Source organism: Hoplias malabaricus, chromosome 5 (genome assembly GCF_029633855.1).
Source record: "Hoplias malabaricus isolate fHopMal1 chromosome 5, fHopMal1.hap1, whole genome shotgun sequence".
NCBI lineage: Eukaryota > Metazoa > Chordata > Actinopteri > Characiformes > Erythrinidae > Hoplias > Hoplias malabaricus.
Window position 1 is genome coordinate 14,398,325 of NC_089804.1, and position 13,933 is coordinate 14,412,257.

Sequence of the window (13,933 nt, forward strand, 5' to 3'; positions counted from 1 at the left end):
ACTCTAAAAGCCCTCAAAACAAGATATTACACAAAACATTTAAAATTCCTGATGTCTGACTCTCTTTGTTCCTCATTTAGCAAAGCTGTGTATGATCAAATCTGTTCGCAAAAGGGGCACGCAGGAATTTGACCAGCTATTGTGATAATCAATAATTTCAACTCTGACATACGAAGCTCACATTAGCTAATGTTACATACAAACACAGTTGTTCTAATTGTTCATTTGAAGCAAATTTTTGAACCACATGAAAATGCTTGATTTGCTGTTAAATCACCAATAACATCAACCATTTATAACAGAAATAAAATAAATCTGAGACGTTTTGTTTATTTCACAATTTCCCGTCAGTATGGAGGTGCACGATTAGCGTCAAGCTCCACCTACAGGCACAGCTATTGGCTCACAACTCTGAAGAGTCCATCATTGGTTCACTACAGAAACATCTGCAGGAAGTAGGGCATGTTTTATGTAAATGATATACAGTGCCTTGTGAAAGTATGCAGCCCCCTTGAACTTTTCAACCTTTTGTCACAGTTCAGGCTTCAAACATAAAGATATAAAATTTGAAGAATCAACAACAAGTGGGACACAATTGTGAAGTGGAATGAAATTGCATGGATATGTCAAATTTTAACAAATAAAAAAAACTGAAAAGTGGGGGCGTGCAGTATTATTTGGCCCCTTTGTGTTAATACTGTGTAGCGCCACCTTTGGCTGTAATTCCAGCTGCAAGTCGCTTGGGGTATGTCTCTATCGGTTTTGCACATCGAGAGACTGGAATTCTTGCCAATTCTTCCTTGCAAAACAGCTGGAGCTCAGTGAGGTTGGATGGAGAGCATTTGTGAACAGCAGTCTTCAGCTCTTTCCACAGATTCTCGATTGGATTCAGGTCTGGACTTTGACTTGGCCGTTCCAACACCTGGATACGTTTGTGAACCATTCCATTGTAGATTTGGCTTTGTGTTTTGGATCATTGTCTTGTTGGAAGATAAATCTCCGTCCCAGTCTCAGGTCTCTTGCAGACTCCAGGTTTCATCTGACCAGAGCACCTTCTTCCACATGTTTGGTGTGTCTCACAGGTGACTTGTGGCAAACTTTAAACAAGACTTTTTATGGATATCTTTGAGAAACGGCTTTCTTCTTGCCACTCTTCCATAAAGTCCAGATTTGTGCAGTGTAAAACTGATTGTTGTCCTATGGACAGACTCTCCCACCTCAGCTATAGATCCATCCAGAAGTTCATCCAGAGTGATCATGGGCCTCTTGGCTGCATCTCTGATCAGTCTTCTCCTTGTTCGAGATGAAAGTTTAGAGGGACGGCTGGGTCTTGGTAGATTTGCAGTGGTCTGATACTCCTTCCATTTCAATATGATTGCTTGCACAGTGCTCCTTGGGATGTTTAAAGTTTGGGAAATCTTTTTGTATCCAAATCCAGCCTTAAACTTCTCTACAACAGTATCTCAGACCTGCCTGATGTGTTCCTTGGGCTTCATGATGCTCTCTGCACTTTGAACAGAACCCTGAGACTATCACAGAGCAGGTACATTTATACAGACACTTGATTACACACAGGTGGATTCTATTTATCATCATCTGTCATTTGGGACAACATTGGATCATTCAGAGATCTAGAGTTTGCTGTACTGCACTGGACTCGAAACCACAACCTCCAGGCCCCTGGAGCTGTGTGACTGCGACACTACCTGCTGCGCCACCGTGCCACCCAACTGGTTTTCAGAAATACCAAATTTGAACCATAATCCACATGCCATAAAGAATCTCAGAAGTCTCCATAAGGTTCACTGATGGTTGTGGAAAGTGAATAAAATGGCTGTATTTGACATATGTATAGACACTATGACCCTTTTGTTCCTATCAACACAACTGTGAAAAAAATCAGTCAATTAACTACTCTACAAGAAACCATTTCACAGGAAAACACTGAATAACTGCTTACATTTTGTATATAATTGAGTTATGTAGGGGTAGTTCTCCTCTAAGGAGCCATGTAGATTATTTCTGAAGCCTAACTGTTGTTTTAAAAGATATTGGTACAGAAATCCAGAGAGGCCATGAGTCCACTGCAGTGTCCCGTACAGTTTATTGACCTAGGAGGGTGAACGCAAGCACGTTTCCTGCAATACGTGAAATCATCTACCACTTCTTTTCAAACTGCTGGACAAGGCCATTAGACAGTTCAACACACTTGGAGGAGATGCTAACAATCCACATCTGCTATTCCAGTTATGTCTGCCCACTCTGGCCAGCTCTGCGATGACAGGAAAGAGAGGGCCCTACTACCCACCCAGAGCCTAGGGCCCTAGACTAGTGTGCCCTCTTGGACTTCTGACATCAGATGTTTTTATCAGCAGTGAAACCAGCAAACTCCTAACGATGGAGCAACTCATGTTTTTTCCTGATTTTTTTGAAACATTAGCAAATAAGAAAATGAATTTTAAAAAAGCTCTAATCTCGGAAAAAAAACAACAATCATCTTTGTCCGACCGTGGGTCGGAACCGTGTTGAGGGGTTTCCGCCAGCCCCCGGTGAGGTGAGGGAGGAGCCGCGCCCGGAGGCAGAGAAGGCTGCGCGCTGAGAGAGAGAGAGTGTGAAAGTGTGTCTGTATTAACAGTAGTTAATTCTGTGGAGAAAGATAAAGAGAGCCATGGCGACTGACTCGTGGGCGCTGGCTGTGGACGAACAAGAAGCCGTGTCCAAATCTGTGAGTCTATAAACTCCTATTGCATCATACGTTTACCGCTAACAGGTTAGCGAGCACTGGGCGCGCTCCGATCTAGGGCACCTAACTAGTGCGGACCGTTCTGACCGTTGCGCTTCAGTAGTGTAGGCTACATTTAGGCGAGAATTCTACACTAATTTGTCTAAGAAGTAGTTTTATATCTTTAGTTTTACTTAGTAAACCAACACCAGGATGTGGGCGATAGGGCAAAATAGTACTATAAGTTACTTTTACGATAAACAAACTTAAAATTGTGACAGAATTAATAAATACTGGAATAAATTAATAATGGATAAAGAAATCGTGAACGCAAGGATTTATTCAGTGTTTTAAACACGTTCTGCTGCCCTAAATCTAGCTAAATGAGACGGCGAACGCTCTCTTTATTATGACATTTCTGACCATATTCAAAATGTCCTCAAAACCCCACATTGACGCGTAAATTTACCACCTGTAAACGCATATTATTCCCTAATAATGTGCTCACTATCTAGGCGCCCTCGTTAGTGAGTGAGTACATATATTGAATAGCGTCCACTAGATAGTCTGTCTGCGCACCTTTTTGGGTGCTAATATAAATAAATGGCCTCACTGAGAAATGACTCTGTCAGGTTTTACAGTAACTTTTAAAACGCACTTTCTCTGCCTGTAAAAGCTAGAGAAAATCCAGGAAATTTGAGAAAACTTCCAAACTCAGTTTAGCTTGTTATTCTCTGGCGTTCTCCGTTCCACCTTAAATGGTGCTCCACAGAGTATTAAAGTGTCTATATCCTACATTTCGTTTACATGTTCATTTTACAAGCTCTTTTAGGAATGAACGCTGTTGTTGTTCCTTTGCATTTACGCCTATATGTAAATAAACTCTGGTCTGATTGGCTCGTTCAGAAGGCCTGTATAACACACAATGTAACTTCAGTATGAGTGGGTGTGGCCAAACTACTCTAGGCTGAATAGATGAATAAATGTAAACATGAGAATTTATGTGACATCACAAAAACTGAATTCCTATCTATACTGTGTTGAAATGATATATCTATATACTACACTTCTTACTACTCACTTCACCTTTTTATTTAAAATCAAATGAGAAAGTGTTTACAGTTTACACTTGGTGTATTCCATAGTATGGGCCCTTTAAGTCCTCTGAGTAATGAGTCATGGTGACCCAGCTGTACAGTTCGGAGTGGTCTGATGTAATAAGGCTTTACTTTCCCCTTCTGAAAACAGATTGGAGTGCTGAGGATTAGAGAAAGACGACTCATACCCAGAGCTGAGGCCAATGGTAATCAGGTTTTGTATTCTGCATGCATATTTAAGTTGTTGTTTTTAAGTTACAGTAATATCAATAGAGTGGTCATATTAAACACAACCCTATGGTATAGTATGACTTACTTTTGAGCTTTGTTTTCATATTCAGGAATGGCAAAAATGGGAGAGGATGGTGACAAATCTGATGAAGATAAAGGTAGGTGGTGATTTGGTTTATACTTATAATTTGATTCGTTTCTACCACATATTATATTTTTTACTTATGATGAATAATATGCTTCTCAGTAAAAAGTGGATGTTGTGTGGATGTATATAGACACACACACACACACACACACATATATATATGCATGTTTCATGGTCTAGATTTAGAGAACCACAGTGTGAAAAAATGTTAAATCCAAAATATTGTAGTTGTAGTGATACTAAATGTAACAGTACAGCATATTGTGATAAAGGAGGTCTTTAGTGTATATTTGTGTGTGTGTGTGTGTATGTAATATGCCTTATCTAAATCTGGATAAACACTCCAGGTCCAATTGATTTTCATAATATATGATGTAGTTGTTTTGATGTATTTGTGTTTCAGAGGACAAAGCAGCACAGTCACTGCTCAATAAATTAATCAGGAGCAGTCTTGTCAACAACACAAACCAAGTAGAGGTTCTTCAGCGAGATCCACATTCACCACTTTACTCAGTTAAAACGTTTGAAGAGCTGAGGCTGTAAGTACTAACGCCTGACACTCCTGATTCAGTCTGGTTCATGTCATAGCCCATAGCCACCAACAACCAACCGAGGTTTTTTTGTTTGTTTGTTTTTTCATTACTTAAAATTCAACGTCATTCATCACAGGAAACCACAGCTTCTCCAAGGAGTGTATGGGATGGGTTTCAACAGACCCTCTAAAATCCAGGAGAACGCCCTGCCGATGATGCTGGCAGAACCGTGAGTATACAGTTTTCAGAGTTCTACATAACACTCGGGAAGATCTCCAAAACAGGGCAGGACTAATAGAAATATATATGTGGTCAACAAACTCCACTAGATTTAATTAAACAGTTTTTAACTGACTGATATGTGTGTAATAACCTTTATTTTAAGAACTGTACGGAATTATGTGAAAATTGTAGTTCCCTTGGCAGCATTTTTAAATCTTCAAATTCTTGCTAATAAAATCAGTCCACAGTAACATTCAGAGTGTTTTTAGAGTGTTTTAGCCTTCCAGCAGTCATCCTTTTCAGTTAAAATCAACAGTGCCTTATGTCCATTTTAACACGTGTAAAAATGAAGAGTGATTCCATTAATCCATGACATAATTTGGATAAATAATAATAATAATTATTAAAATAATTAATAAAATAAATAATAATAAATTGGACATAAAATTTGTATATCCAAATCTTTTGTAGACACATGCCAAAGAGATTATTGCAATGAGTTGGAGTGGCTTTTATCCAGAACAAGTTATTCCTTCAACATCAGTACCAGACCTCACTAATGAACGCTATCAGATCCTCACAAAGCATTCCCACATCTAGTGTAAGATGTTCCTGGCAGAGTAGAGACAGTTAGAGCTGCAAAAATTGCCAAAATACTTATCAATGACCGTAATTTCAGAAGAAAGTTTGGATGAATACATCCTGCTTTGGCTTGTCCTCAGCCTCTTCTTCAGTCTGTGTGTGTGTTTTGTTTGGTTTCAGACCTCAGAACCTTATCGCTCAGTCTCAGTCGGGTACAGGGAAAACCGCTGCTTTTGTTCTGGCCATGCTCAGCCATGTCAACCCAGCAAACAAGTGGACACAGGTGAGCTGGAAGGTCTCTTCTGGCTGTCATTTGGTCAAATCAGTTGAATAATAAGCTTCAATGAAACCATATGCTGTAATTGGTTTAAAAGACATTATTGTGAACTCACAAAACAGGCACAGATGCCTGTAAATCCTTGGACACTGGACATATCTTATACACTGTCTGAACCTTTGTAGATGTCCTTCATCACAGTGCTGTGCGTTCCTCTTGCAGTGTTTGTGCATTTCTCCGACTTATGAGCTGGCTCTGCAGACGGGCAAAGTAGTGGAGCAGATGGGGAAGTTCTACCCTGAAGTAAAACTGGCATACGCCATTAGAGGCAATAAAAGTAAGGAGTTAAACACCACAAGCATCATTGATCTTCGTTTTTGTATTACACAAATGTGAAGTGACACTTTTTAAAATGTGTGTAACCTCATGCATCTTTCCAAAGTGGAGAGAGGCAGTAAGATCCAGGAACAGATCGTCATAGGGACTCCAGGCACGGTGTTGGACTGGTTCATGAAACTCAAGCTAATGGACCCCAAAAAGATTCGAGTGTTTGTGTTGGACGAGGCTGATGTCATGATCGCTACACAGGGGCACCAGGACCAGAGCATCCGTATTCAGAGGTGAGAAAGACTTCAGCGGCATGGGAAGCAGCGTAGGTGAAGGTCCTTGAAAGCATTTTAAACACCCTCTCTCTTAGATAGAATGTATAGTTTGGTTAGATATCTGATATCTGCCACAGTTTTCCCCTTATTCCAAATCAGAATCAGTGTGCCAACAGAAGAGGGTCATCAAAAAAACAAAATCCTAAACTTCAGATTTTAGAAAATAAAATGATTTGTTGTATTTTTTATACTTTTTTACTGGAAGTATGAGGCGGGCGCAGCAGGTAGTGTCGCAGTCACACAGCTCCATGGACAGGTTGTGGGTTCAATTCCCGCTCCGGGTGACTGTCTGTGAGGAGTGTGGTGTGTTCTCCCTGTGTCTGCGTGGGTTTCCTCCGGGTGACTGTCTGTGAGGAGTGTGGTGTGTTCTCCCTGTATCTGCAAGGGTTTCCTCTGGGTGACTGTCTGTGAGGAGTGTGGTGTGTTCTCCCCTTGTCCGTGTGGGTTTCCTCCGGGTGACTGTCTGTGAGGAGTGTGGTGTGTTCTCCCTGTGTCTGCGTGGGTTTCCTCCGGGTGACTGTCTGTGAGGAGTGTGGTGTGTTCTCGCTGTGTCTGCATGGGTTTCCTTCAGGTGACTGTCTGTGAGGAGTGTGGTGTGTTCTCCCCTTGTCTGCGTGGGTTTCCTCCGGGTGCTCCGGTTTCCTCCCACAGTCCAAAAAAAACACGTTGGTAGGTGAATTGGCGACTCAAAAGTGTCCGTAGGTGTGTGTGTGTGTGTGTGAGAGAGAGTGAATGTGTGTGTGTTGCCCTGTGAAGGACTCAGGGTGTATTCCCACTTTGTGCCAATAATTCCAGGTAGGCTCTGGACCCACCGCGACCCTGAACTGGATAAGCAGTTAAAGATAATGAATGAATGAAAGTATGAGGCTAATTTACATGAAAAGTAATGGATGCTTGTACACTCTTAGTTAACACTGTAATCTGCACAGAAAATCACTGCACACGCTTCAAATCATAATCAATTGCTAAGTACTCTCTAAGACACTTGATTAAGAGCTTTCTGATGATGTCCGACATAACATCTGTAAAAAGAACGAATATAATTTGGGTTAGGTATGAAACTTGTTTTCCAAAATAACAATATGACATACCATTTTTATTAAGTAGTGATATTTCTTTAATATCACTTTAATATTTTTCATATTATTCGCATCTACTCACTGAGGCTTCTGGTTCCTCAGGATGCTGCCCAAAGACTGTCAGATGCTGCTGTTCTCCGCTACCTTTGAGGACTCTGTGTGGAAGTTCGCTGAGCGCATTGTTCCCGATCCAAACATTATCAAACTGAAGAGAGAGGAGGAGACACTGGACACCATTAAGCAGTATTATGTGCTCTGCAATAACAAAGAGGACAAGTTTTCTTCACTCTGTAATATTTACGGAGCAATAACCATCGCACAGGCCATGATCTTCTGCCACGTAAGTATTCATCAATGTCTACTGTGTGAATGTATGTTAATAAATTAGAAGATTACCATTTAGGTTCTTCAGTGGATCAAGTAAGAAGAAGTTCACATTCAGGAAGGGGCCTGTGAGATTGATTAATGTTTAACAGTTTAAATGTTCTTTGTCTTTCTTGTTAAATGGCTTACCTGCAATGTTTGAAAGTAACGTCACTATATACATCACATCACTTCTTCTCATCATGTATTTTTTGTGTAATATTGCTTACCTTACTCTCATGCCATCTTTTTGTTTTCTTGCTTTAGACTCGAAAGATGGCAGCCTGGCTGGCAGGGCAGATGTCTAAAGAAGGCCACCAGGTGGCTCTGCTGAGTGGGGAAATGGTGGTTGAGCAAAGAGCAGCTGTGATAGAGCGCTTCAGAGAGGGCAAAGAGAAAGTGCTGATAACCACAAATGTGTGTGCAAGAGGCAAGTTCACAAGCAGTTGTTCTCTCTGCTGCAACTTTGTCGGATATATTTATATTTTAATAATAATTTCTGTACCTGAAGTACCATCAATGCGTACACACTTCAGGCCCTCAGTGCCATAGCTTCATAACATACATATTCATTTCTTCCTAGATACTGAATAATTCATAGAAGTTATAATTGAACGTATCTTATTAAAATGTTGTGCAAATTAATGCTCTACTTGAAACTTTCTGCTTTTGTGTGATATATGATTTAGAGGGTCTCGTGCTAATTAATTTGTTTAACTTGTGGCAATCAGGCATCGATGTAGAGCAGGTTTCCGTGGTGATCAACTTTGACCTGCCATTGGACAAAGATGGAAACCCAGACAATGAGACTTACCTCCACAGGATTGGAAGGACAGGACGCTTTGGCAAGCGAGGGTTGGCCATCAACATGGTGGACAGTGACCACAGCTTGGAAGTTCTCAAAGCAATTGAGAAGCATTTCAGTAAGTCACCTCAACCACACAAACATGAACATTTATTTTAGGCACGTTTCAATTTTAAATTTTGGTTTAAATAAATATTTGTTTGATCAGGGTTTGCTCTATCAGTCCATAAATATACATTAATAATTTCATGTTTTTTTACAGATAAGAAGATAGTGAAGCTGGATACAGATGATCTGGATGAAATTGAAAAAATTGCCAACTGAGATGATGACGAGACTCAAACATTCTCTTCAACAACACTCCATCTCTTCCATCATTATCTTTAATCTTCCATTTATCATTAATTTTCCATTTGGCGAAGCTTCTACAGGGCTCTGTTTCACTTTGGGCTAAAACTTGTTTACATTGTATAAAGTTAGGTACCTAACTCTTTGAAAAGAACATTTTAACTTGAGCTTCTTGCCAAATAGACATTAGTCTTAACTGAAAGTTTGATTTTCGTGCATGTTTGACATGTTTTCTATTGTGTTCTACTGTGAAAATTATTAGATTACCTTTTGGGTTCTACTAATGATGGCTGTGGGAAGTGTGCAAGCTTTGAAAAGTAGGTAAATTTATAAAGGAGCATAGGAAACAATGTGCCTAATATCTTAAGCAAACTTGCACTTTAGGTAACTAATTTATCAGGGTCTCAAGCAGGCAGTGGAAAAACTCTTAATAAACACTAGCATTCCTCAGATATACTGTAAAAATACAAAAACACTCCTTAAGTGTAAACATGATACCATTATATACTTGGAAGTGTTTACCCATGGGTTTTTGGTGGGATTTTCAAAGAGCTACAGTGAAAAATTAAAAGGTTTGGTTTCATTGTTGTTCAGGGTTTTTTTTTTTTTTTTTTTTTTTTTTTTAAACATTAGAGAGGAGAACGTTCTGTTCTGAGAAAAAAACAGTGTTCACAAATATACTTGAATTGTTGAGAATAACTCCATTTGATTATTTATTTATTTATTTATTTTTATTGGTAATGGGGAAAAAGTTATGTTTATTGAGCTGTTACTAAATACGCACTTTGGATTGTTTGAGAGTGATATGTTTGAATGCGAGTGAGTAGAAGAGTAGTTATTAAAATCGATGATAGCAGCACTTGCTGTTTTTTCTGCTGCGTTTATGGTTTGTTTCATGGTAAATGCAATAAAATTCCTAAAGTTATTCTTTGTATTTCACTGATTTTTTTTATTTATTTTATTTTTACAATTGGATACCAGTCTGCCATAACATTAAAAGGTCTTTGTTGATTTTAACACTGGGTGGGGGCATGTTAATGCTTGTTTCACAGATATACTGGATCAGACACAGCAGTGCTGCTGGAATTTTTAAACACCTCAAATACTTATGTTGTGATATATGTACCAACCATAACACTACTACCACCTCGTTTCTAAACTCACTGTCCATTATCTCACCTACACAGATCATAAAGGAACACTTTGTAGTTCTACCATACCCGACCAATGCCTGTCTGTTACTTTGCATACTTTGTTTGGCCCATTTCACCCTGGTCTTTTCAGGGTCAGGACCCTACAGGGCATGTATTATTTGGTTGGCTCATATTCAGCATGCAGTGACACTGACAGGGAACAGTACTAGAATGAATGGATAAGACACAACAGTGCTGCTGGACTTTTTAAACACCATCCGTTCTATTAGATCAAAAATATAAAAAAGTACATTGATATTCTTTAGTTTTGGCTGGATATTTTTAGTTGGTGTACAATCACACAGTGGTGTAAAAATTCCAGCAGCACTGTGATGTCTGATCCACTCGTACTAGTGCAACATAGCTTAACACACCACCATCACCACTTCAGTGTCACTGCAGAACTGAGAATGATCTATCAAACCAAGTCATACCTGCACTGTGTGGTCCTAACCACTGAAGAATAGAGTGAAAGAGGGCAAACTAAATATGCAGAGCAACAGACGGACTACAGTCTGTAATTATTGATTTACACAGTGCTGAACACAGAAGTGAGATAATGGACATTGAGTGTAGAAACAACGAGGTGGTTATAATGTTATGGCTGATCAGTTTTTAGGATGCTTTATGTCAGAGATTGCACATAAAACACGTTACTTTAACTAACTAATAGTTTGGATTTGTTTAATTGGGACTGGTCCAAAATTAAGTCACAATACAACAAATTATTGTAATGAATTTTTACTTGATCACGTTACTGCTCAAATAATCAAAATGATAGAATCATCAAGAATTATTACAGATGAGTAACAGTCGTCAGGCTTTAATCCAAGTCCATAGCAGAGTCTTCAAGGCTAATGCACAAAACAGACTTATTTAAAACACCGCACTGAGACAGGCTCAGTGTCAGATCAGTGAAGGTCCGCCGAGGGACCTCCATTGTCTCGATCTGAGCTTCTTCGTACCGCTCTCCAGATTTAACCTCTGCAGCGAATACGACAGCCTGAAGTGTGTCTGTGGGCTGGAAATGGCACTTGAACCTCTGACCGCATGGAGTTCGAATAGCAAGCAGCAGCTGTGTGTCCTCCCCAGTTGTTCTGTTCTCTGAGTGTCCAGGGGACAGTGTCCTTGTGTTACCTGGTGAAGCCGAACCACAGTGGAGCTCGGACACAGCCCTCATCTCCGGGTCACTTCTAGAAGCATTCCGGGAACAGAGATGGGAGATGTGTTGCTCTCTTTGGAGCTGATGGCCTTGCAGGCTGCTGTCAGACACGCTGAGTCTTGAGGCCATTTCTTCTGGCCTTTTCTCAATGGATGGGAGGACTCTGTATTTGTTGAGAGAGTGAACTGGAACATCTGGTGATCTTTCAAAGGTTTCTGTGTGGACGTCTACACTTGGTTTGCTGCTCTGTCTGAGGCCAGTGTGGGTGGGGACCACATTGGGTGAAGGAGGAGGAGGGTGAGGGGAAAACATGTGGCTCTGATGGATGCCTTCATCCACAACCAGAGCTTGAGTCACTCTGGCTCTAGTGCGGCCTTTAGAGGATTTTGGTCTCGGCATATGCATGTTTCCTTCTGTGAACAGGATTACAAGCAGGCTACTTATAACACATTATAAACACACAATATATCCAAAATGTATAGATACCTGCTCTGATAACATGGGTGTAAATAAGGAGTTTATACATAAGAAGCTGGAATATTGCCGTAATGAATAGGTTGGCTTTACTGTAATTTTTATTGCTACTATTTATGCTTTTTGCCTTTTGTACCTTTGTGTGAGGAAACCAGAGCACCAGGAGGAAACCCTCACAGACAGTCACCCGGAGGAAACCCACACAGACACAGGGAGAACACACCAACACCTCACAGAGAGTCACCCGGAGGAAACCCACGCAGACACAGGGAGAACACACCAACACCTCACAGAGAGTCACCCGGAGGAAACCCACGCAGACACAGGGAGAACACACCAACTCCTCACAGAGAGTCACCCGGAGGAAACCCACGCAGACACAGGGAGAACACACCAAACTCCTCACAGGCAGTCACCCAGAGCGGGACTCAAACCCACAACCTCCAGGAGCTGTGTGACTGTGACACTACCTGTGTCAAACACTACCTATAAACAGAAAACAGGGAATGTATTACGTAGCCATTCAGTGTAATGGCTTTACGTGAAGTAATTAGCTTTTTTAAAAATGTGGACACCTGTATCCATATGACCAACAATGTAAACAAATCTGACTAGGTTAGGTTTTTTTTTTTTTGTTTTTGTTTTTACATCAAACCAGTCTGAACAACTTGGTTCAAATGATAATGACTTAAAAACCTTCTCCAGTGAAAATCTGTTTTTCCCTGTGGTGTTGGTTAAATGCTAGAATAACACATGGACAATAAGTACTTGACACCATGGCTGAGCATTTTTTTTATTTAAAACTGAAGTGTTCCTAAGACTCAAACAGGCAGATTCAGACAATCAGGGTTTCAGATGTCATTAACATAAGGAACTAGTCCCACCATGGGTGAAAATAAAGTAATGGCAGGGACTATTGAATATTCATAGATTTGGGAATTATAAATAAAGCATAGAGTCACATATAATACATCTAGGGTTACATACAATCCCCTTAATGTTGGAAATAACATTTAAATATGTAGTTCTGTCGTACAGAGGTGAGTCTTAGACGTTTAATCCATGACCGCAGGGGGGCTTTAAAAGTCGGTTGAACCTCCCTGTAATTCTTGGTCTTGTGACAGTAAATGTAACTTTTCTATAACAGCTAAACTTACTTTGCAGCCACTCCAGCAGAAATGAATATAGCTACCTTTTCGCCACCTTTGATTCTAAATATTACATGTACAGGGTGAAGACCTGAACTCAGTAGCTATCTCTTTACTGTTCCCTCAGCTGAACCAACAGCGCTGTAAGCTCTCGCGCCATTTGTAAAATACTGAGGTGTAGAGTGATTAAAGTAAACTAAGTTCCTGAAGCGTTAACGTGAATCTTACGGGACCCTTTCTGTGGGCTAAGTATTTTTAGTGAGTAAGCCGTTACCTTTCCTTTCACTCGGTGTGTTCTCTCCGTGGTCTGGCGGTTAACTCGAGTGGAGACATTTTCTCCGCGTCGCTGCCCAGTTGCCATCACAGCGCTGTTTCCATGGCACCGCCTCACTCCCACAAACTCGGAGTTTATTATGCTACACATTAGCACATACACGTTATACGCATACAGGAAAACACTAAAACACATTATTTATACATATGTAGTGTTTATACCCTCACAGTTTTTGAAGCCCAGGTCACTTCTGCCTTCTAAAACCTAATGTAGCTATTCAGTGAATCATTATTATGAGAAAGTATTTGCAGACTCCATGGACGAGACAGTGGTCTATTGTTCAAAGACTTTTTTTTTGCTACAATCAAGCAGCTTAAGATTAAGATTTTAACCTTAAACATCCTAAAACAGCCGTGTCTACACTAGAAAACACATCACATCTTTGAAACTGCAGTTTCAAACCCAGCCTAGGTTTCTTACATCATAAAAAGCCATTTGAGCTGTATGAAATTATACACATGAATGTATAAATAAAGATAAAACTGTGGAGTTATGTCTTCTTTTTTAAAGAACAAAGATGGGGTTTAGGGATTTGGCTGGTGAAAAGAGACGG

At 40.2% G+C, this 13,933-nt stretch overlaps 2 protein-coding genes across 3 annotated transcripts; one reads left to right on the top strand and one right to left on the bottom strand.

Annotated features, from left to right (window-relative positions):
- Window positions 1–2,504: 2,504 nt before the first annotated feature.
- ddx19a (DEAD-box helicase 19a) lies at window positions 2,505–9,982 on the top strand. The gene is made up of 12 exons (XM_066670930.1): window positions 2,505–2,725; window positions 3,971–4,025; window positions 4,161–4,208; window positions 4,602–4,737; window positions 4,868–4,960; window positions 5,716–5,818; window positions 6,035–6,149; window positions 6,255–6,432; window positions 7,656–7,893; window positions 8,184–8,346; window positions 8,648–8,839; window positions 8,984–9,982. Exons 1-12 carry the CDS (start codon window positions 2,669–2,671, stop codon window positions 9,043–9,045), a joined length of 1,440 nt encoding a protein of 479 aa, XP_066527027.1. The 5' UTR covers window positions 2,505–2,668; the 3' UTR covers window positions 9,046–9,982.
- An 899-nt stretch (window positions 9,983–10,881) lies between these two features.
- ubxn10 (UBX domain protein 10) lies at window positions 10,882–13,644 on the bottom strand. Of its 2 annotated transcripts, XM_066673054.1 has the most exons (4): window positions 13,548–13,639; window positions 13,321–13,462; window positions 12,035–12,384; window positions 10,886–11,837 (listed from the first exon to the last, which is right to left on the bottom strand). In XM_066673054.1, exon 4 carries the CDS (start codon window positions 11,827–11,829, stop codon window positions 11,086–11,088), a length of 744 nt encoding a protein of 247 aa, XP_066529151.1. In that variant the 5' UTR covers window positions 11,830–11,837; window positions 12,035–12,384; window positions 13,321–13,462; window positions 13,548–13,639; the 3' UTR covers window positions 10,886–11,085. The 2 variants fall into 2 exon arrangements, with proteins under 2 accessions (XP_066529152.1, XP_066529151.1); XM_066673055.1 differs by lacking the exon at window positions 12,035–12,384 and having other exon boundaries at window positions 10,882–11,837; window positions 13,548–13,644.
- Window positions 13,645–13,933: the final 289 nt, after the last annotated feature.

Coding starts and splice junctions, on each gene's coding strand:
- ddx19a (XM_066670930.1), top strand. CDS start 2,669: ATGGCGACTGACTCGTGGGCGCTGGCTGTGGACGAACAAGAAGCCGTG. Junction 4,738..4,867: donor ACGTTTGAAGAGCTGAGGCT/GTAAGTACTAAC, acceptor CATTCATCACAG/GAAACCACAGCTTCTCCAAG. Junction 6,433..7,655: donor CAGAGCATCCGTATTCAGAG/GTGAGAAAGACT, acceptor CTGGTTCCTCAG/GATGCTGCCCAAAGACTGTC.
- ubxn10 (XM_066673055.1), bottom strand. CDS start 11,829: ATGCATATGCCGAGACCAAAATCCTCTAAAGGCCGCACTAGAGCCAGA.